General features: G+C 42.3%; 1 protein-coding gene across 4 annotated transcripts in view; it reads right to left on the bottom strand.

The window, feature by feature from the left end:
• Positions 1-6,523: 6,523 nt before the first annotated feature.
• LOC129814034 (solute carrier family 12 member 7-like) overlaps positions 6,524-24,587 on the bottom strand; it is a 40,381-nt gene continuing 22,317 nt past the window's right edge. For 3 of the 4 annotated variants that reach the window (XM_055866782.1, XM_055866783.1, XM_055866784.1), the window contains exons 4-26: positions 22,087-22,233; positions 21,785-21,839; positions 21,485-21,615; positions 21,022-21,263; positions 20,552-20,763; positions 19,759-19,926; positions 19,413-19,511; positions 19,196-19,253; positions 17,704-17,878; positions 17,454-17,572; positions 17,177-17,275; positions 15,799-15,918; positions 14,236-14,340; positions 13,715-13,883; positions 12,547-12,742; positions 10,849-11,018; positions 10,426-10,557; positions 10,191-10,298; positions 9,734-9,868; positions 8,722-8,897; positions 8,342-8,356; positions 7,329-7,462; positions 6,524-7,029 (exon numbers count right to left, since the gene is read on the bottom strand). In XM_055866782.1, coding sequence (XP_055722757.1) covers positions 6,938-7,029; positions 7,329-7,462; positions 8,342-8,356; positions 8,722-8,897; positions 9,734-9,868; positions 10,191-10,298; positions 10,426-10,557; positions 10,849-11,018; positions 12,547-12,742; positions 13,715-13,883; positions 14,236-14,340; positions 15,799-15,918; positions 17,177-17,275; positions 17,454-17,572; positions 17,704-17,878; positions 19,196-19,253; positions 19,413-19,511; positions 19,759-19,926; positions 20,552-20,763; positions 21,022-21,263; positions 21,485-21,615; positions 21,785-21,839; positions 22,087-22,233 — 3,057 coding nt within the window. In that variant the 3' untranslated portion in view covers positions 6,524-6,937. The remainder of the gene's footprint in view (positions 7,030-7,328; positions 7,463-8,341; positions 8,357-8,721; positions 8,898-9,733; positions 9,869-10,190; positions 10,299-10,425; positions 10,558-10,848; positions 11,019-12,546; positions 12,743-13,714; positions 13,884-14,235; positions 14,341-15,798; positions 15,919-17,176; positions 17,276-17,453; positions 17,573-17,703; positions 17,879-19,195; positions 19,254-19,412; positions 19,512-19,758; positions 19,927-20,551; positions 20,764-21,021; positions 21,264-21,484; positions 21,616-21,784; positions 21,840-22,086; positions 22,234-24,587) is intronic. The other variant, XM_055866785.1, reaches the window with a different exon arrangement.

Below are 24,587 nucleotides of genomic sequence, written 5' to 3'. Positions count from 1 at the left end.
CCTTAAGTTGAGACAAGACACAGCTAGCTAATGACACAGCAGTGTTATTGCCCTTGGTCAGCTATTGGCTGTCTCTCACAAGTTACAAACCCTGACCTGTAGAGTTAACCCATTACTCCGTTGGCAGATTATGAATGAATTGTTGGCAATTAATGTTATCGCCAGTAGAGTAATCTGATAGAAAGATTGCAGTCACAGCATGCTTCTTTATCTTTTTGCTCCAAACTATCCCAGTTTGAATCTAGTAACCCCAACGGAATCTAAAGTAACACCCATTCCTCAGTCTGCACTGAGTGTACATTCTTCACATCACTTGCACCTTCGACAAGCATTCTGATGATAACTAAGCACTGAGAACATTACTTTACATCCCAGGGCTTAGTTGAATTCCACTCTCAGCAAGATGCAGCTGATACGTTATTAAAGCCTAAGTAATTTTGTTTTCCATTGAAACCTAGCGAACAACAACCTCTCTTTATTCATACAACAAAAATGTTCACATTCTTGATCTGAGATTCAGTATTCTGTCCTAGACACCAATAGAGATGTTACAAAGAGGCACTCAACTAGTTTAGTTAGATTGGCTAAATTTAGATCGAGGGTCAAATCAACTTTAATGTTAATGTCCCACAAATGACTTAAAGTGATTTGGCTAGGGCACGCATGGCTCATGTGGCTGGTGGTGGAAGAGGCTCTGTGGAAGGGCAGGGGATTTTCTTGTGCGATGTCATATTGTGCGATGTCAGGCTGCAGGTCTGCATCCTCTTGAACAATTCACATGATTCCAAATCTAACGGTTCGAGGCAGTGGAAAGGAATGGGAGTTTCAATGGGCAAGCAGAACACTGTCCGTTCATTCAATCTCCAGGGTGAAGGATTCCATTCACAGTGTACTCTTAATCGCCAAACTGCCCATGATGACAAACCTGTATGTTGTGGTTAAATTAAACTGTGACTAAGGAAGGCACAAACCATGGCCATCAAAAGCATCAATATCTGTATATGAGACCACTATCATCCTTCTCAGAGGTAGATAAAAAACGCCTTTCCTTTTTATGTTGTAAGCCTATTCAACTCACAGCTTTATCATACTCGTTACAGTAGAATGAGTTTGAATTGGTAATTTTATGTTTAAAAGTGGAGAGTGGATTAATATTTTCCCAATGCCTGCTTTGTTTCTGAGTCGTTCTACATGGTGAGTTTAGATCTGAGAAGTGAGACTTGCTTTCTTTTACATGATGGGAGGCCAGATCCCCTGCTGTGTCCCTATGGTTGTTATAGGTTGTTGACTGATTGCTTTGGTAACCGCGGTAATGGCTTACGTACTGAAAGTGGATTTTCCCCAAGAACAGCCTTAGTATTCAGTGCTTGAAAAAAATTGAAATGTGACTTGTGTGGAATGCCATTTGTGGGATGTGACTGGGTTAGCCAACAGCTTACAGAGGAGGGCTAAATCAGGACAGTGCATGTAATTCGGATCTTTCAAACCATGGGTCAGCAATTGCCATTACCAATCTTAATAAATTTAATTAGTTCAATTCTGATTGAGCACAAGATGATTTCAAAGAAGCTTTCAAATATGTAGAAAATGAAGCCACAAAATGTACATTTGCCATGAACATTCCGCACACACACAGCCCCCCACAAATACACACTTTAGACCGCAGTATTTGATACAATCTCTGGTAGTATCACAGTTTGTGATAAACATATTTCAGTTGTAATTCATTTATTAGGTGTGATCTACTGTATGGTAAACAGCTAAACTCCATTTTCATTTCAGTCATTTAGCAGACTCTCTTATCCAGAGTGACATACAGGAGCAATTAGGGTTAAGTGCCTTGCTCAAGGGCCTCACAGATTTTTCACCAAGTCATAGTCAGCCTGGGGATTCGAACTAGCAACTTTACAGTTTCTGGCCAAACACTCTTAACCACTAGGCTACTCCACACTGTCTTAAGTGTCCTCCTGCATACAATAATGCCTATAGGGAAATGTCTATAATGTGAGTGAGAAAAACAATTTCCATAGAGGGTTGCCTCCTCCACCCCCATGTCTCTGAAGCAACCTCTTATAGACTGGGCTCTGGGATTGGGGTGTGTACAATGGTTAAAAATGGGACCCATTATTTTAGAATTCTGTCAGGCTTTGAACAGGTTGATATCTGTGGGGTACCCAGGGTGACACTGAGCTGAAAGGGCCACAGTCTGCTCTCTTTAGTCACAGACCATCAAACATCCAGGAGAGGAGAGGTGGGGCATGGATCTGGGATGGGGGCTTCCTACATTAAATGTTTCAAGATAACAACAGTGAAACTACGTCTTGGCAAAGTACATACAAAAGCTGAGAAGTTTGATAACTGGGTAACTGTTTTGAGTGTGACATAAAGCTCTCCAATGTAACTGTATAATCCCAAAACCCATGTCACCCTTCTGTACCCCCAATACTAAATCAGTTTGTTCAGTTCAGTTCTCATAGCAGTATTTCTCTAAGGATGCTAGACGCAGTTTAAACGTCTTCCCAGTCAGACTGTAAAAAGAGAACAAGATATGCAGTGCAAGGCTCTAGTAGTCCCAGGGAAATCTGGCTAATATGGTACAGTATGGTACAACACCCCCATCATGACATTTATAAGTGGGCCAAGTAAGTGGAAAATAATTGAATAATATCCTGTGATAATTGTTAACCCATAAAGGGAAACAAAACATCATGGAGGTCTTCGTTTTTCTGGAAGTTCCTGGCCGATCCTCATTTCCTAATTTGTCTGGTTTGCTCACGCATCACGGCACAGCTCTATTTGGGAGGAAAGTTTTAGTGAGGGCTTCTCTGATAAGTAATGGGTGGCTGTACTGTCCTAAATGGGAAAACACTAATCACAAACAACATTAACATCAATAAACATGGCTCACTTGAATTAAATTCTCATGTGCTTTGGGATACAAATGCATTTTGTTAGAGGCATTATGCTTATTTCTAGAACATTAGTTAGCATTGTGTCTGTGACCCTTTAGTCTGGAAGGACTTACATAAGTTGGTTTAACACAGTAGCTGTTTGTGCTGGGCTGTTGGGACAGTTTCAGAGGTTGCTAGGCGTTGATTCCCAGCCACATGATAATAATCCTTGCCAGTGGAAAGTGCCCAAGCAGCATAATAAGACAATATCATGGGAAATGTCATAGGATATGCTTCAACAGTTACATGTTGGAAAGTGTTTTCAAATGTATATCATGATGTTTTTATGGTAGGTTATGACAGTGGATGTTGGATAAAAGTAACAACTTTGAGTGCAGTACAGTTTTCCAGTCCCAATTTAATGAAAGCCTTTCATTTGCTACTGATAACTGACTGGTCCAGTTCAGTTCTCACTGTCACGAGTGCTAAACCTTTGCAAGTTATTGACAGTGGGAAGTTTTCACATTATTCTTATTGCCAACAAGACCTCTCCAGTAAAATGTTTTGAGCCATTTTTCTATTGTAAGCAATGTCCTCTGCTGGACAAACCGGGAAGCATAAAAACAAGAACTTGGTACAACTTCTATATGGCCCCAGTTGTTATTCAGATTATATTCACATTATTCACACAGTCTCTTAAACATGTAGGCTATAGCTTGTTTATTCCTAAGCAGTTATGGTCACTTATAGATACAATGACAGCGTGGAATCACACGTTATGAAATGGTAAGGACAACTTCCAGCAAATTCATTCATTTTCTCAAACTCCAACAGTCAAGTTTCAGCAAATTCATACATTTTCTCAAACTCCAACAGTCAAGTTTTCTCAAACAGTCTATTTACTCAATACAATTTACAAAAAAGGGAGAAAAAAAATCGAAAGAGTTACAGAAGATGAAAGGAAACCGTAACTATTATGCTACCTACCAATTGTTGATGTAGAGGGAAAACCATACTTACATTTCTCATTTTAGTTTTCAATAAACACTTACTATGGACGAGTAAATGAGTCTTAAGAGTTTACTTAGAGATATCAGATATTACGTACTCTATACTATTATGATATGCTGTTAACTTTAAATTGAAATACATTAACTCAGTCATTCATTAATTCTAAATATCTTTGGCACATCTGAACCTATAGGGCTCGTATCAGTACATATCATATGAGGAGAATCAGCTGACATGTTTGTACTTCATCTCCCACTGTATTTCTATAAGGGGGATTACAGAATACAATAGGACAGTAATATGCAATACTGTCAAATAAATCTATAGTTTAATACAAAACAGTGCAAACCAATCTTTGCATTCATCTACCATCTGTCTTAAATGATGGATTTAGACACCATGTCATAGAGCAGGTCATAGTCGTATAGTTCTTGCATATTCAGCTAACACTTATTGTTAAAAACAACATCAGCTAAATCTTAGTGACAAATAACATACATCATTTCATATGGTGCAGACCGCAGACACATACAGGCTCCCTCAAAACACACTATAACCTCACGAGATTGGATTCAAACAAACATATAGGTAGGTACTGTAGACAGCATAAGCATTGGTGGAGAGTACAACAATGTTGACCCCATAGTCCTATGTTTACCCGCAATACTCAATGGGGACATAAATAAACGTTTACAGTATCCCACGGGAAACACATGAATTCACATCCAACATCTGTTGACAGAGTGCAGACAGTCACAGTACATTAAATAAATCAATACAAGAAACATGAATGATCTCAATATCGACACACAATGGCTGCTTTCCTATTTAAGTGTACATGTACTGTTGGAATCTGACGTTGTGCTGCTACACAGTTGGTGAGCACAGTACAGAGCAACACAGACAATTAAATAAGGTACTATGTTTCCTAATACACTGTGATATGTAAACAGCCGAAGTAGTCAGTCACCTGATTTAGTGAATTGAAAAAGGAATCAATAATGGCATACAGTGCAGTAGGTCTAATGTTGCACTAGACAACACAAACATGTCATGCTGTGCAGCAAAATGTGACATGACATGGATACTATGTCACTCGGTTATACACTATTCAATATAACCCAATGTACTGTACAGTTCATTCCCCATATAACACCTAAATGATAGGCTGCCTCCCAAATTGCACTCTATTTCATATATAGTGCCTTACTTTTGACCAGAGCTGATACAGATGTAGGATCTTAATTTGATGACTCTGTTGCAGGAGAACTTTCCTGCAATGCAGGAAATGTAAAATGTGTAGTGTATTTAAGGTTTAAAAATGCTTCTAAAGTTTGTAATTTACACTTTGAAATTTCAGACTTGATTTTCCCTTCTGAAAAATGTATCAGCCCCTACAAAAATGTCCATTAATTATAAGCCACATAATAATTCACATTTCCTGTTGCTGCAGGACTATTTTCCTGCTGTTGCAAACTGTCTCAAATTAAGATCCCTCATCTGTAGGGCTCTGGTCAAAAGTAGTGCACTAAATAGGGAATAGGGTGCCATTTGGGACGCACCCATAGACAGTCGAGGATCAGAATGTACAGTTTGACTTCTGTTCTGCCTCATCTCTGACACAGAATCCAAACCATAAAGGCTTGTCATTTGATTAGATCAAATAAAGCCTGGTAATTATCTTAATGTACAGTATATTAAGTTTGGTCACCACAATGGACCACAAAAATCTCAAGAGCTTTGCTTTGGTGAGAACTATTTCAAATACAAAACTATTGTGTATAGCATATCCATATCTCCTGGCTATGGCTTTATTTGAAAGCTGTTTTATCAGGTATTTACACAGACATTCTATGGGAAAAAATGTAATTACATAACAGTTACGTAATAATTACCTTAAATAGTACTGTAAAATAAAACATAACCAATCTAATTTAGTGTAACAAAACTACATATTTGTATTGTGGCCTCCCTATGCCATTGTGTATTTCATCAAATTGAGATGAAAATACTGTATTCCTATAATAGAAAATTGTGCTCAAACAAATCTCAATAAGTGAAATTTGTGAGGACATTTAATATTTTCATAATTCATTATGTTTTGCGCAAATGGCTCATATACACACCTGGATACTGAGGCGATTCACGGAAAATGGCTCGCTCAAGGGCACAACTGCAGTAGGCTGCCCAACCTGGGATTTAAACACTTGTCTACCATCTGAACTTACAAGCTACATCCCATATCAGCTAGACCAGGGGTTCCCAAACCTTTTCATTCCGGCATTGGGGAACATCCTGCACGCGTGCCAAGTCTATTTCTATGGGTAAAAGCTAAAAACCATTAGCTGCCATGGGCTAGTTGATCTGGACATTTATGACAAGTTATAAATAGCTCACTAAGGTATGCAATTACAAGAGGAAAACTAACCAATGCATTACTACCCAATGAAATTGTAACTTGGGCATTCTACTATTACAACTTTCAAGAGTAAGTTGAAAGCCGGACAGAGTTTCTTTTTTGGGGGGGAGGGGCTATGTCAACAGAGACATCCTCTGATGACATAGTTTAGGGCAGTAATGCAGTATAGTTTACTGCACCCCCCCCCCCCCCCCCCCCCCGACTCCTTGTTCGCCCCACAATTTGGGAATCACTGGACTAGACCATACTGCATTAGTGCCCTGAGCTATGTCATCAGAGGATGTCTCTATCTAATCTAATATCATTACTCATGCACTTTGTTCTACTGAAACAACTCCTATTCATAACGACTGACATGGAAAACCTGAAAGGAATATGACAAGAAATAAAAAGGGAGGATGATCCAGAGTGCCCTCTGATGTCCTCCACCAGTCAGCAGCGGTGTGTGCTCAGCCTGCTCTAAGAGTGGAGTTAGCCCCCTACTGTCCTCCCATACTGTAGGGGGCGCCCAGCTCCTCTCCTGGCACTGTGGCAGAGGCTGAGGCCCAGCCACTTGGCTGGCCGGCCACACCGAAGGCTCTGAGGCTGCACCATGCCCGCCCTGTGTCTGCTGGCGCTAAGAATAGATGGTGATCACCTCCCTGCCTCCGCCACGCACCAGCAGCACCCGGTCCAGCCCATCCATAAGAACCTCCAGGAACTCCATGTCTATAGGCCATGGTGTAAAGGAGAAACAACTGCATTCTGGATATAAACATTGATGTGGAAGAGTACTAATGGCACCTATGGTACAGTCATTTGAAATGTCAAAAGTAAAAATAATGAGGGCAATAACCTAAAATTGTCTGGAATTTCTTTCAGCTGGAGATGCCCCAAACTACTTGATGGTGTCCAAAACAGCATATAGCTTCCATCCATGTCAGTCTATATTACTGTAAGATGATACTGACTAAGTGGACACTCAGTTGGCCAGTTCAGAGTATACTAGTGGTTTAAAAAAAGGATACAATTCTCATCTCCTCCCTTGTTTTTGGGCGGCCCAGGCATGTTCAGCAGCACCAGCTGAGCACCTTGGGACTTGTTGACCACAACCTCATTCAACTTGACCGCGGTGTGCATCCTCCGCACGTTAGACTGGTTCCTATGAGAGTACAGGTTGAACTCAGCAAGAACAATTCTTACACGTCTTCTACTTGGGCTGTGTCCCAAATGGCACCCTATTCCTTTTATAATGCATTACTGTTGGCCAGAGCCGTATGAGCCCAATGGGCCCTGTCAAATGTAGTGTACTATATAGGGAATTGTTTGCCATCTGAGACACAACCTTAGACTATGCCTTATATCCTACTACAGGATGCTATTATAAACATGATATCACACCTGTCATAAGCATTCATTATAAGTGACTTGACGGCGTCATGACTCATGACTCAAATTTAATCACACGCTTACCAAGAATTGACAGTAAGCCAATTAGCTACCCTAAGTCATTGTATATTGAATGCCTCAATAGACATGCTACGGTATAGACATACCATATATTATATTGTTCTGACAGTGTTCATGATTGACCTTGTCAGGAGTTATGTCATGTTGATACTACAGAAGCATAGAGATGGTTATAGTAGCATTGTATCAGTAGGCTTAAAAAACATCTAATTAATGAATATTGTAGGTAGAAGTAATTGCATGATAGAAGAACTTTGATGATTTGTCTTTAGTAATAATATCACGCCTCACTAACCGATACATCAAGGCATATATGTTATATATAATATGCTTATGATTATAGCAAACAGTCTCGGCAAGTTAGGCAAGGTCATGCATGCAGTGAGAACGTTATCCTTTCCATGCAGGTCAACTGCGAGGGGGAGGAGGAGAGGAGTGAAGAAAGACTTCACACAACCCTCGCTTCTCCAATAAAAACTGTTTGGTCATGCCATGGAAAAGGAAGGATCACACACACATGCAGGCACACACACACCATCACACAGTTGAGACAAAGGGAAACTTGACTTACAGACTCTCCCACTCGCTAGAAGGAAGGAAACAAAACATATATAAAGGTTAATCACATTCTTTCATATACAAATAGGGACAACTGGGCATCAATGATGGATTACAAACTGATGCCAGGTTACTCACTATATAACGTCCTAAGAACAAAGACTAGTTCAAGTAATGGTACAGGACACACTCTCTATTTCAAATAACAGTAGCTATTGTTGCTATGATTCAGTATCTGTGCAGTAGACAGGTGCATCTATGGAATTCCCAGTACCAATACAAGGCCAGTACAGAACAGCACGGCTTGGCTAGACTGAGTAGCGTGAAAGGGATACTTCTGGTCCAACAGCATGCTGCAGTGTGAGCCTGGAGCCTCTAGGGGGAGATACCTACGGTTTCATATTAAACAGGTCCTTCACGCCCACGTTGGGTTCGCTGCGGTTACGGTTCCTCTCGGTGATCAGCTTGTCTTTGGTCCAGGTCATGTGGACGCGGTGGTCGGGCGTGGCGGGAGCGTTGTCGTTGAGGTTGCCATGCGACTTAGTGCCCAGCTTAGTGATCAGCTGAGCCTGGGGAATAACAACACTGGTTTTACTACAGACCCAGGCAGCACGCTAAACAAAGTGGTGCCTCCCATCAGACAGGATCAGCAGGCCGGCACAACTGTAGAATGGAGATTATCCTTGTTTTGCATTACCGACAAGAATGATAATGTTACTCCTAACAAAAGATCCACAATGTATTAGCGATGATATTCTCATTGTTGCATTACTTAATTTTTCTCCTCCACGGAAAAGTAATGAAATACATTTCAATGCCTCAACATGAAAATAACAAAGTGACATAAAACAATGCATTACATAGGAACAAAATGAAGTGTACTACAGCAAACAATAATAAAAACATATTGCAAATAAATTGTAGTGAAGTTGAAAATTGGGACTACATTTCTAGTTGAAGGGTTGGGGTTGGGAGTTTTCTAAAACACTCTAAGTTCTTAGTTCTAAAAAGATCTATGTCTAATAGCTGCTACAAAGCCAATAACTCTCAGGTAAGTTAATCGAGGAGTGTGGTGACAATGACGCGGAGAGGGCCACAGCAATAGAGATCCTATAATTCAGTTCCATTTAATTATTTTTCCACAGACATATTCACTCAGAGAAATGCTTCCCAGCACTGCTTCCAGAAACACATACAGCATTTGAGTACGCTGCTACTGGAACATCTCTGTCATTCCTTAAGAGTTCCTCAAGAATTCACAATCACAGAAATTTTGGGGGTATTTAATAGCTGTGGCTCTGTCTATGTCAGATACAGGTATGAGGATAGGCTAGAGGGTGGCGAGGGAGAGGGGAGGGAGATGCTTATGGGATGTTTATGGGACATCACATGGCTGCTTCGCTACCTCCTCATCCTCCCGCATGTCCCTGGATATGGACAGGCTTGGGACCTGTAGTGTGTTTGGGGCCTTTAGTGTCTCCACCACTGATGACTTCTTCCTCTTGATGGAGATACGCGACTCGTCTGTGATGCTCTGAATCTGAAGCCCAACCCAATGCGAGCCCAGAACATCCAACACAGCAGCAGGAAATCAGGACAGGCCAAAATGTCACAACAGTCGGCCAATATTACGAGCCGCACACGACAAGGAAGTAAATAACTACTGTAACAGGAAGGACCACAGATAAAATCTGTCCCATGCGTGAAGTGCAATCGCTGTCTTCGTTTTAAACACTTTGCATAGGCCTACAGTTAACATTCAAAGCAGTGATCATGTGTTTGCATGTCAATATAAATGATGCTTTATTCACTATTGAACCACCTGGTTAAACAGAGGCAGACAGAGTAGAACACCACGTTACCTCTCTTTCCCTCTCGTTCCTGGACAGCTGCATCTGTTTCAGCATCTGAGAGCGCTGCTCCATCACCAGGGTCTTCTCATAGGTGAAGGCTGCAATGTCACTATCGTGCTGAGGACAGAATTACAAAGCGATATGAAGAATTTGGCACAATATTTTGGGTAAAACCCTGACAAATGGTTTCTTATTGATCCTATATAACACGTATGATTGAGTGAGTGTGAGTGCAGCTACTTACCATCTCCACCACCTCCACTACAGCATTGAGACGGAGGTGGTAAAGGAACATCTGCAGGTCCTTCTTCATCTGAATACTGTTGTCATCCATCTGAGCCACGGTGAAGATACGCATCTTACACTTCCTCCACACCTGGGACGGAGAAGGAAATTGTTTAATGGCCAAATACACCATGACAGCGCAACACACAAGGGGTGGAACAGTGGCAAAGGTACTCACAGGACAAACAGAATAATATTAGTCTGAGGAGAGATTAAATAGCATTAATACAACAAAAATAATTCTAAACACACCTTTAGTTTACACCAAAGTTAAACAGATGCAATTCATTTTATGAAAATCTGGCCTCCATTTGAAAGCAGTTTATTTAATTTTTTACAAAGCAACAGTACCCATGGGTATATAGTGCCCCTGTCACAGTACCTTGTGTTGGCGCAGTAAGAAAGGCAGCAGCATGAGAAGGCCTCCATCATGGACGATCCACCACACATCTATGGTGCCCTCCCCCAGACGGTCCTCAGAGCTGGGGAACTTGTCAATGTTCTTAGCAACCAGCAGGGCCTGATGGGCTGACGTTGTCTCTCTCACCGTCTCTGTGGGATAAGGAACCCATATAACAAGAAACCCATATAATTAGGTCCCACAGTTTTGACAGACTCTGGTCAGGTCATTTGGTCAGGAAAAACACTTGACTCGACCATAAGACATTCACTTGCTTGACATTCTCGGAACCCAAAACCAAATCTCACTCAAGGTACAATATATGGCCAAAAGTATGTGGAGTTTTGTGGACACCTGCTCATCGACCATCTCATTCCAAAATCATAGGCATTAATATGGAGTTGGTCGCCACATTGCTTCTATCACAACCTTCACTCTTCTGGAAAGGCTTTCCACCAGATTTTGGAACATCGCTGCGGGGACTTGTTTACATTCAGCCACAAGAGCATTAGTGAGGTCGGGCACTGATGTTGGGCGATTAGGCCTGGCTCGCAGTCGGCGTTCCAATTCATCCCAAAGGTGTTTGATGGGGTTGAGGTGGGGTTGAGGACTCTGTGTAGGCCAGTTAAGTTCTTCCACACCGATCTCGACAAACTGTTTCTGTATGGACCTTGCTTTGTGCATGGTGGCATTGTCATGCTGAAACAGAAAGGGGCCTTCCCGAAACTGTTGCCACAAAGTTGGAAGCACAGAATCGTCTAGAATGTCATTGTATGCTGTAGCGTTAAGATATCAATTCAGTTGAACAAAGTGGCCTGAACCATGAAAAACAGCCCCAGACCATTATTCCTCCTCAACCAAACTTTACAGTTGGCACTATGCATTCGGGCAGGTAGCGTTCTCCTGGCATCCTACAAACCCAGATTCATCCATCGGACTGCCAGATGGTGCAGCGTGATTCATCACTCCAGAGAACCCGTTTCCACTGCTCCAGGGTATAATGGCGATGAGCTTTACACCACTCCAGCCGACACTTGGCATTGCGCATTGTGATCTTAGGCTTGTGTGCGGCTGCTCGGCCATGAAAACCCATTTCATGAAGCTCCCGACGAACAGTTCTTGTGATGACGTTGCTTCCAAAGGCAGTTTGGAACTCGGTAGTGAGTGTTGCAACCAAGGACAGATGATTGCTACGGCCTTCAGCAATCGGCGGTCCTGTTCTGTGAGCTTGTGTGGCCTACCACTTCGCGGCTGAGCCGTTGTTGCTCCTAGATGTTTCCACTTCACAAAAACAGCACTTACAGTTGACCGGGAAAGCTTTAGCAGGGCAGAAATTTGACGAACTGACTTGATGATGCAGCGTTGAAAGTCACTGAGCTCTTCAGTACGGGCCATTCTAATGCCAATGTTTGTCTATGAAAATTGCATTGTTGTGTGCCCGATTTTATACACCTGTCAGCAACGGTTGTGCCTGAAATAGACGAATCCACTAATTTGAAGGGGTGTCCACATACCTATGGCCCTGTTGTGTAACTAGCTAGGTTAATTTTTCAAATGTTTGTGAATGTCTTCTGGAGAAACTACTTTAGTCAGACATACTTGATGATGCTACTTAAAGGTACTGTAGACTATTCTTGTAAAGTATGGTAGAGTACAGTAGAGTATGAAATTACTGCTGACCAATGAAGTTCTTCCAGGGGTAGGAGTCCTCAGCCTGTTTCCAGCCCCCTGGCCAGGCCATGAGGACGGCGTTGTGTTTCATGCCCCCCAGCCCTGCCGACTGGATCAGGTGGGAGAAACCATCCCTCAGGTTAGAGGACACCACCACGTGGCAGAAACCTTTGGTACGTTCTGCGTGCATGGCCGACTTGACGTTCTGCACCAAGTGAAGAGGAACAGCCAGGAGGAAAGAGAATGAAAGAGGAAAATGGATTAATGGATGACAGAGTGAATATAAACAGTTTCCATAAATACTATTTTTACACTTGCAAGACACTCATAGTAGATGAAACATTTTGATGCAAGTATACTACAGAAAGTATGCAGAAAGTATGAAGGAGGCTTTTTTGGAGTTGTAAGCTTTATGAATGCTTTCTAAACTTGGACATGAAGTCAAGAGTGAGTGACCAAAATCATGTTTTAACATGTGCGGCAAATAAATGGAAACATCTATATAGCTGACTGCAGGGATTTCTACAGAGCCATTGGCGTTTGGCCTCGCATAGCGTTTTATTGACCTCTTTGTGCTTGAATTAGACCAGTCAGAATGTATCATTGACCATGGCTGGAGGGTAGCATGACAGAGCAAAAACGGAAAGGCAGCTTTCACCAGACTGTAATCTGGGATGAGGAAGAGGACAGAGAGTGAGGTAAACAGAGATAATAATGTATTTCTCTTCACCAGTTTGAATGTAAATTAATATGGTAACTTACTGAGTATATTATTCATCTCTAACAGTTTGACTCTATGATATTTTAGCACACCCATCTAACCTCCCAGCAGGTGGCAGAATTCTCTTTTATGGGATAATGAATTGAGAACTCCATACCCCCCAATGTGGTGACTGCAAAGGAGTAAGAATCTCAGAGTCAGGGATAATATTACTTACACTAGCACTTGGCTTTATAAACTGCAAGTCTCTTTACTATTTGAGTGGGTGTCTAAATTACACCTGCTTCCAGCGAGCACAAAACACTAGTAATGCAGTTCTATTTATCATATTGGACGGGTCTGAGAATCAGTAGCCAAGGGTGAATCTGTTCCAACTGCGGCTGTTCTGCACATCTTACCTTGTCTGAACACTGATTCTCTGCCACCCTGGTCATGTGATATTAGTGTCTCTCTCACCTGCTCTGCGCTCTTGGCCTCAGCCCCCAGGGTCATGTAGGTGCCCTCCAACACAGAGCTGACGATGGTCAGACCTTTCCCTGCCTTCAGCTGGGTGGTAAAGGACAGCAGACGAGGGTGTTTCACCCCCAAGTCTGAATCCAGCTTCAGTAGCACTAGTAACTGAGGCCTGGGGGGAGAGATACAGTACAGTCAGTGTATGTTCAGATAAATAGACACCAAGGCAAGCCACTAAACTAGGTCATCAGGCAGGACAGCAAGACAACCAAATGTCAGTCATTATCCATCGGTTTTTAGAGTGACAGCTCTACATTGCAAACCTAAAGTACAGAAACATTAAACCAAGGAAGGAGATATCATTCATGTGCGCACATAATGGGTCTCAAACGTCAAATAAATGTTATTCGTATTTAAAAAGTTAATGTACAATGTGTCTAAGTGGGAAATGACATAACTGAGTATGACTCTGGCCCTCAGGAGTCATCCTCACCCTATGCTCTACACTGCTCTCAGCCTCTCACCTCCAGTTCTTAGTGTGTGGCTGCACTTCCTCCAGGCGGATCAGAGCATAGCGGGCAGCGTTCAGGGAGAGACCTCTGATCCCGTCTCCCCACTCCTTCTCTGCCCTGAGAAGAAAGAGATCAGAGAGAGGGTTAAAAAAGGCAGGAGCACTACACAAAACCTGTTAGGATTACAGAAATCTCACACATTTAGATACCAATGCCAATACACCAAACTGTAACCAAACTGTATAATTACAAAACACTGTCCAGAAAATGGGTTAAAGAAAGGCATGGACTCTACATAGAGATATAATACTGTGTTATATTTAATTCCGTGGGGACATCTCCCTTAGGAAACAACATCTCCACGCCGCTGATACTCAACACTGGGGCTCACAAGGGTGCATTCTCAGCCCTCTCCTGTACTCCCTGTTCACCCATGACTGCGTGGCCATGCACGCCTCCAACTCAATCACCAAGTTTTCTGACGACACTACAGTGGTAGGCCTGATTACCAACAATGATGAGACAGCCTACAGGAAGGAGGTGAGGGCCCTCAGAGTGTGTTGTCAGGAAAATAACCTCTCACTCAACGTCAACAAAATGAAGGAGATGATCATGGACTTCAGGAAACAGCAGAGGGAGCACCAACTATCCACATCGATGGGACAGTAGTGGAGAAGGTGGAACGTTTTAAGTTCCTCGGTGTACACATCACGGACATACTGAAATGCTCCACCCACACTGACAGCGTGGTGAAGAAAGCGCAACAGCACCTCTTCAACCTCAGGAGGCTGAAGAAATTTGGCTTGTCACCTAAAACCCTCACAAACTTTTACAGATGCACAATCGAAAGCATCCTGTCGGGCTGTATCACCACCCTCAACCGCAAGGCTCTCCAGAGGGTGGTGCGGTCTGCACAACGCATCACCGGGGGCACACTACCTGCCCTCCAGCACACCTACTGAACCCGATGTCACAGGAAGGCCAAAAAGATCCTCAAGGACATCAACCACCCGAGCCACTGCCTGTTCACCCCGCTATCATCCAGAAGATGAGGTCAGTACAGGTGCATCAAAGCTGGGACCAAAAGACTGAAAAACAGCTTCTATCTCAAGGCCATCAGACTGTTAAACAGCCATCACTAACATAGAGAGGCTGCCGCCAACATACAGACTCAAATCACTGGCCACTTTAATAAATTGATTTAATAAAGGTATCACTAGTCACTTTAAATAATGCCACTTTAATAATGTTTACAAATCCTATATTACTCATCTCATATGTACGTATATACTGTATTTTATACCATCTACTGCATCTTGCCTATGCCGCTCTGCCATCGCGCATCCATATATTTATATGTACATTTTCTTACTCCATCCCCTTACATTACTTGTTAAATATTACTGCACTGTCTGAACTAGAAGCACAAGCATTTCTCTACACTCGAATTAACATCTGCTAATCATGTGTACATGACCAATAAAATTTGATTTGATTTGAGTGGGGACATTACCAATGTAATTACAGTAGTTTAATTAATGTTATTGAGCTGTTATTGGAAAACCAGAATCTTACCCTCTGTACTCAATGTACTTATAGATGCATCCAGCGATGGACATGGCTACCAGAGCGTAGTACCATGAGGAGATGAACATGAGGGAGACACACAGACTCATCCCCAGGAATGACAGCGTCCTGCAGGGACCAGAGAACAGGACAACAGCTTATTGAATGGGCTTATTGTTTGGATAGGCATTAGGTCAGTGTTACTACATCCTGATCTTGGGCACGTTTGAGCAGTGCAGGCTTTTGTTCTAGCCCAGCACTGACACACCTGATTTAACTAATCAAGAGTGTGATGATGTGAATTTATGCCCACTTGTCACGAACACGCACACTGTCTAATCTGCCATTGGACTCTATATCCAAATAGCACTTTCTTTTTCCCATGTGCATTTTGCCATTTATTTCAAGAAGCATTATACTCAACATTGCACATGACTATATAAGTATTTAGCTCCTTTGTTAGCAATAAGCTACTGTTTATAGTTCATTCCCAGTTCTGTAGGAAAATGTTTGTATGGAAAGGTATTTTCGTATAATCGGTTCCAAACATAAATGCGGTGATTTACTTGTCTCTAGCCTATGAGAGTGAAACGTTGTTTCATTGCACAGAATCATTGCAACACTCACGAGTTAGAGACTCTGTTTCATTCTGTTAATGCTATCCTTTGTTCAGACTTCCCACGTTGTGTCGGAGCACGGTGAGTCATGTCTTGTCTGTGTCATTTGAGTTGTGCGCCTTTGCGCACCACTATACTGCATGTTACTGAGTTGCAGCCATTCGCCGGCTCTATTCATGTAAGAATTCATGATTAATGTTTAATGTGTGCCCAATTTAAAGTGCACATGGAAGTGGTCACATCTGTTTTAGACAGAATGTATGGATTTGGGTAATTATGAGGAAGCCAGTTACATTTGTATACCAATTATGTGGTTACTTGTCATTGGACATGGGTATGTACCAGAGAGGGGCTTAGAGGGTATAAGCACCTGTTTTGGGTTTCTAGGTAGATTGGGATGGGTGATAGAGGGGAGGCTGCTTGAGCCATGTACATTTGTAAGAGCTATGGAAGCTACAGGGTGAATCTGTTTTAGGCTTAGTGCAGTTCGGTATTTTGTGTGAGAAGTAAATTCATTGTCTACCCATTTGTCTTGTAAATATTTATTTGCAGGCTATCACTGTTAAGAAATATGGACGCCTTTGCACCAGAACCTTCTGCCTCCTTCGGAATATCTGCTCTTAAGACTGCATATGTACATGACCTATTTCACAAAGTGCTTCATGATTAGTTGATTGGATGTGTGTGTTAGTGCTGGGCTGTAACTTAATATTGGTCCAGAGTCTAAGATCCCTGAATTGACACTTTTGGCATGGAAAATATTAACTCACCAATGGTAGAACTTAAACCTGGGCCTCCAGTTGGGAGTGCGGAGCAGTGTCTGGACAGCACAGGCCAGGTTGACAAACAGGTAGCACATCAGGAAAAACCTGCAACCCAGCCCCACAGAGAAGATGAATAGAAGTGACTTATAGGCTTCCAAAAGACAATGAGCTAATACTGTACACAACTGACAGGATAAAACACTCCCATCCCATTACTATAGAGAGAAAGACACAAGCTCACATTTGCAGTATCGCCTTCTACACACATACTGAACACACTCACATTGAGAGAATGGGGGCAACAGCATCCAGTGATGCAATGAGGATTCCAATCTCACAGATCCCAGCGGTCATCAAGAGGGCCCAGGTAGGTTCTCCATTGGCTTTACCATGACCAAACACCTGGAGGAGGGGAGAGAGAGAGAAATGGAGAAGGAGAGAGAAAAATAAAGAGATAGAGAAACTAGCTGAAGTGTTTATGTTATTGAGATGCAATAGCAAGGGGCATAGCACAGTCTTTAGGACCTTCTTACCTGCAGAAAGGGGACAATCCCGTCACGTGCTATGGCCTGCAGCAGACGAGGGGCACCAGTAAGACTCTGCAGCCCTGCCCCACAGCAAGAGAAGAAGGAGCCAATCACGATCACCCATGGAGAAGGCCATGCCAGAGTTCCAATCACCAAGTTCTTCTTGACAGAGTCCCCAAATCTGTAGCGGAAACAAACACAGTTGAATGTCATACAAACACAGTTACTGTAACCCATAATGACAAAGTGGAAACATGTTTTTAGAAAGTTTTGCAAATTGATTGAAAATGAAATCTAATAACATAAGTATTCACATCCCTGAGTCAATATTTTATAGAAGCACCTTTGGCGGCGACTACAGCTGTCAGTCCTTTTGAGTAAGTCTCTAAGAGCTTTTCACACCTAGATTGTACAATATTTGCTCATTATTATTTAAAACATTCTTCAAGCTCTGTCAAGTTGATTGTTGATCATTTCTAGACAGCAATTTTCACGTCTTGACATAGATTTTCAAGTAAATTTTTAAGTCAAAACTGTAACTACATTAGCATACCCATAACATGGCCTCATGGGGAAATCCCTGAACAGTTTCCTTCCTCTCAGGAAACTGAGTTAGGTATCTTTGTGTAACAGGTATCTTTGTGTAACAGTTTTAACTTTAGTCCGTCCCCTCGCCCCGACCCGGGCGCGAAGCAGGGACCCTCTGCACACATCAACAACAGTCACCCACGAAGCATCGTTACCCATCGCTCCACAAAAGCGGCGGGCCTTGCAGAGCAAGGGGAACCACTACTTCAAGGTCTCAAAGCGAGTGACATCACCGATTGAAACGCTATTAGCGCGCACCACCGCTAACTAGCTAGCCATTTCACATCGGTTACATTTGTAGTGACTGGGTATATTGATACACCATTGAAAGCCTAATTAATAACTTCACCATGCTCAAAGGCATATTCAGCGTCTGCTTTTTTCTTTTTACACATCTACTAATCGATGCCCTTCTTGGCATTGCAAAACATCCCTGATCTTTGTGGTTGAAACTGGGCTTGAAATCCACTACTCGATTGAGAGACATTACAGATAATTCTATATATGTGGTACAGAGATGGTCCATTCAACTTATTATGCAATTTGTTAAGCACATTTTTACTCCTGAACTTATTTAGGCTTGCCATAACAAAGGGGTTGAATACTTATTGACTAAAGACATTTCAGCTTTTCATTTTTTATTGATTTAAAAAAACATTCTACAAACAAAATTCCACTTTGAGAGTATGGGGTATCGTGTGTAGATCAGTGACAAAAATGTGGCTGTATCGCAACAAAATGTGGAAAATGTCAAAAGGTGTAAATACTTTCTGAAGGCACTGTTTGAATGACACAAAGGTCTTTAATATACAAGTTATACACAGCAGGGATGGCTTCTGCATCAATTCTACTGTACATAATGTCATAACAGCTATTGCCATGTAAATAATAATTGTGGAATAGTAGTTACTTGTCTCTCAAAACGACACCCTCGATACAGGCCCCAAATAGCACAACACAGGTCATGTCTGGGAGTTGGGGTTAAGAAGGAAATAGTGTTGTCAAAGTTAACAAATGCACAACACATACCGTATCTCTCCCACACTAAAACACACATGCCAGCACTCCATGCATGCACACTACTCCACACATGGATGTCATCATCTCCATGGTTTCTCCAAGGATACAAATGAAAGAAGTGGTTGCTATGGCCAGGATGGTGCCGAAAGGAATAGACCTCTGGGCATCTCGGAGGTCTCCAGATCTGTTGGAGCCCGCCATGATTCCTGTGATGGAACACACATAGATTCTTCAGAAGCTGAAATTCAGGAAATCACCAACATACTTAAATGTTGTCTCCGCAGCAGAAAACAACACCAAAACTAAAAACACAAAAGCGTACAGTAACTCTTCCAAAGCACAAGTTACATTAACACCCTTACAATCAGCGTGAGGATGACAAACAATACATTATGTCATATGGTGGTAGCTACACGATGATATCTATGGTGACAATATGGCTACTATACCAACCTGTGACGGAGGGGAAGTAGATTCCCACCAGCAGAGTGAAGAAGGTGGAGATGTCGTTGAAGACGTAAGGCATGTAGATATCTCTGGAGTTATCCTGGGCTGGAACAGACGACTGATTCTTCTTCTCTACCAACATCCCACTGGGCCCGTAGTCCCCCCACATGTTGTCTAACAGGGGACACAGAGACTATAATCTGAGTGTACTATAATCTGAGTGTACAAAACATTAAGGACACCTGCTCTTTCCATGACAGGTGAATCCAGGTGAAAGCTATGATCCTTTATTGATGTCACGTGTTAAATCCACTTCAACCAGTGTAGATGAAGGGGAGGAGACATGTTAAAGAAGGATTTTTAAGCCTTGAAAGAATTGAGACATGGATTGTGTATATGTGCCATTCAAGAGAAAATATTTCAGTCCCTTCGAATGAGGTATGGTAGTAGGTGCCATGCGCACCAGTTTGTATCAATAATGGTCCACCAATCAAAGGACATCCAGCCAACTTGACCCAACTGTGAGAAGCATTGCACTCAAAATGGGCCAGTATCCCTGAGGAACACTTTGACACCTTGTAGAGTCCATGCCCCGACTAGTTTGACTTCCTTTGAGCCCCAGGTTGATCAAACCAGATGATACGGCTTTGATAAAATATGCCAATAATCATTTGGTAAGTGAGTAAGTAGTAAGCAAGTAGTAGTAGTGCCAATAAATGTCCTCTGACACAGAATCAGATAACTTTATTACCACACAACAATGTTGTTTTTGAGGAATTTGTCTTGTTGCTCCACTGACCTTTGATGACCCCACTGAGCAGGCCTGGGATGCCCTGAATCTCAGTGACGTTGTTCAGGGTGAAGTACTCATCACAGGTGGCGTTGAGGTGGCGGCTGTCACAGAACAGCTCCCACAGCTTAGTGGTGTACGTCACGTTCTTGATCACCTCTGTCTTCACACACTTCTCAAAGTTGTGGTTCTGCAAGGAACGGTTCCCCAGGAGACAGATTCTGTGGGAAATATATACATATATTCATCAGGATATTTTCTTGTATAAAGAACTAAGAATCTTTTCCCTTTGGCCACTGTAACCGCTGTAAAGAGTCTATAAATATCTGTCTCACTGATATCAATGTGTGGTCACGTTAGTATTCAGCCCTATAAGATCAGATGACTGATGATGGTACTTTACAGTGTGAATATGAATCTGACCAGACAAACATAGACACAAGCATCTCCTGTGTCTATAGATGAACTATCTAACTCACGGGAAGTCTGGTGGTTCTATGACCGTCTTGATGACTCCGGCGTAGATGGCCATGATGGAGAGCACCACACAGGCCAGGAAGACCAGGGCCAGCTTGTTGACATATTTGACTCCCACAAACACCACCAGAGCCATGAGAGCCAGGCAGCAAGTCCCGTACACACGCATGTTATTCAGCATGGCCTCCGCCTCGCCCTCCTTCTTCTCCGCCACAAACACTGCAGCGTTTGGCACGATGTACGTCTGGAACAAGAATAGGAGAAAGCTCAGACACTACCTTCATGAAACATTGTTTGGGCCAAGAGTTTTCCTGGCCCATGTGACATGTCAAGGAAAAGTCTAAGCCATTGTTATAGGCTGTTACAAGGTACCAATTCCTAGAAGAGTCATGTGGTAATGAAAAACTCCTGCCTCTAAACATTGTGTATTTTCTATAACACGACCAGGCATTGTTTTATCCTTACCAGAAGGATTTCAATGGTACCCAGGATGTACATGGAGCCAGCGAATGTGGTTCCAAGGTAAAAACACAAGCCCACAGCCCCACCAAACTCTGGTCCCAAAGACCTGGAGATCATGTAGTAGGAGCCTCCGGCTGCATGGGGCAAGAGAACAGATACGGGTAAAAGGACTGGAAAGGAAAAGAAGTCAGCCACAGACTATAGCTCCAATGCAATAGTGATATAGTGCTAAATAACCATAAAAGCAGAGTTTGAGGTTTCTTATTCAAGGTGGAAAATAAGTTGAAGTTGAACTGACATTACCTGGCACTACCCCATTTGTTGCAATAGCACTCATGGATATCGCTGTCAGCATGGTCTGTAAGAGAGTAAAAAAAATACAAAAGACTAGCATTGGTGGGTGTATGGTTACAATGTCCTCAGGGAGCAAAATGAGACCGCTTCATTCATGGCAGAGAGAACTAAGATTGGCAGAGAATACCACAGTTTAGTACCTGAACTCCCCAAAACAGAGGAGTGTTTGTAGATAAGTAGTTAAGCTCAATAGTACTCACACCTAGTACTCACACCTTAGTACTCCATTTGTGTTATTACATAGTACTCACACAGGTGCAACACATGACGACGATGGCGAAAGACTCCAAAATGCCGGCGGTGCCAACGATCCAGGTGAGACGCAGGAAGAGGATGACTCCCAGGATGTTCTGCATGCAGGGCAGGTACACGCCGATGAATGTGCCCATCTGAGGACTCTGGAGGTGCCAACGTAGAGGGCCAGGGAAGAAGAGAGGTACAGTAGGATTACCATGAGTCAGCTTATGGTACAGCAGGGCTTTGTAAGATGTACTGTAATGCCACAATACAGCATACAATACAATATTGTATAATCTTGTAAAATACACCTGAGAATACAAGGTCAATTGTCCGTAATAAAGAGATGCTTTGCTTTTTTGACACTACAATCCACAAAGCAAGTCCTCCATGCTCTAGTTTTCTCTTATCTTGATTATTGTCCAGTCATATGGTCAAGTGCTGTGAGAGAAAGACCTAGTTAAGCTGCAGCTGGCCCAGAACAGAGCGGCATGTCTTGCTCTTCATTGTAGTGAGGGCTAATATTAATACTATGCATGCCTGTCTCTCTTGGCTTGGCTACAAGTTGAGGAAAGACTGACTACATCACTTCTTGTTTTTATAAAAGAAACATTAATGTGTTGGAAATTCCATATTGTTTGCATAGTCAACTTACACACAGCACTGACACATACACTTAGTCCATGGAACTCCCTTCCATCTTATATAGTGCAAGTGAACAGCAAGCCTGGTTTCAAAAAACAAATAAAGCAACACCTCACGGCACAACACCCCTCCCCCATGTGACCTACTTGTTGTGTGTACACTACATGACCAAAAGTATGTGGACACCTGCTCGTCAAACATCTCATTCCAAAATCATGGGCATTAATGTGGAGTCGGTCCCCACTTTGCTGCCAATAGAGCCTCCACTCTTCTGGAAGGCTTTCCACTAGATGCTGGAACATTGCTGCGGAGACTTGCTTCCATTCAGCCACAATAGCATTAGTGAGGTCGGGTACTGATGTTGGGCGATTAGGCCTGGCTCGCAATCGGCATTCCAATTCATCCCAAAGGTGTTCGATGGGGTTGAGGTCAGGGTTCTGTGCAGGCCAGTCAAGTTCTTCCACTCCGATCTCGACAAACTATTTCTGTATGGACCTCGCTTTGTGCAAGGGGGCATTGTCATACTGAAACAGGAAAGGGCCTTCCCCAAACTGTTGCCACAAAGTTGGAAGCACGGAATCCTCCTCCACCAAACTTTACAGTTGGCACTACTCATTGGGGCAAGTAGCGTTCTCCTTGCATCCTCCAAACCCCGATTTGTCAGTCACACTACTAGATGGTGAAGCAGGATTCATGACTCACCAATGCAAACTGTATTAGGATACAGTTTGCATTGGCTTTTCAGACAACGAGTAGTCAAATGTATTGCTAAAAGACATTGCAATGTCCTTCAAACAAAACATCAGTAACAAATCATCAGTAACAAGACATCAGTAACAAAACATCAGTAACAAGACATCAGTAACAAATCATCAGTAACAAATCATCAGTAACAAAACATCAGAAACAAGACATCAGTAACATGACATCAGTAACAAAACATCAGTAACAAAACATCAGTAACAAAACATCAGTAACAAATCATCAGTAACAAAACATCAGTAACAAGACATCAGTAACAAAACATCAGTAACAAGACATCAGTAACAAAGCATCAGAAACAAGACATCAGTAACAAGACATCAGTAACAAGACATCAGTAACAAGACATCAGTAACAAAACATCAGTAACAAGACATCAGTAACAAATCATCAGAAACAAGACATCAGTAACAAGACATCAGAAACAAGACATCAGTAACAAGACATCAGTAACAAAACATCAGTAACAAATCATCAGTAACAAGACATCAGTAACAAAGCATCAGAAACAAGACATCAGTAACAAGACATCAGTAACAAAGCATCAGAAACAAGACATCAGTAACAAGACATCAGTAACAAATCATCAGTAACAAGACATCAGTAACAAATCATCAGTAACAAGACATCAGTAACAAGACATCAGTAACAAATCATCAGAAACAAGACATCAGTAACAAAACATCAGAAACAAATCATCAGAAACAAGACATCAGTAACAAAGCATCAGTAGAGAATCTTTCCTCAGTGCCCAGCCTATTTTCCGCATGCCCAACTCATGCTCATATGTCATAACAGTAAAGTATTTGAAGTCCTTCGCAGTTCTCCAGAGAAATTAACAACAGAACTATTCAGTGAAATTATACTATATTTGCTCTGTGTGCCTGTACAGTTTGGAAAGCATGAATAGCCAAATATAACAGTCAAACATAATGCTACACAGTGTGCAGTAACAGGCTACCTTAACAATGATCTGCAGGACTTCATTTCAGCCATACAATCCATTACCCGATCACCACAGGATAAATGAACAACTCCAATGTGTCATCCACCGCCTGATGACATAAGCACCCCCTGTTATACTCCAAAGGTGCAACGGCCCCCACTC

Source organism: Salvelinus fontinalis, chromosome 17 (genome assembly GCF_029448725.1).
Source record: "Salvelinus fontinalis isolate EN_2023a chromosome 17, ASM2944872v1, whole genome shotgun sequence".
NCBI lineage: Eukaryota > Metazoa > Chordata > Actinopteri > Salmoniformes > Salmonidae > Salvelinus > Salvelinus fontinalis.
This window is presented reverse-complemented; position numbering and strand designations above follow the sequence as displayed.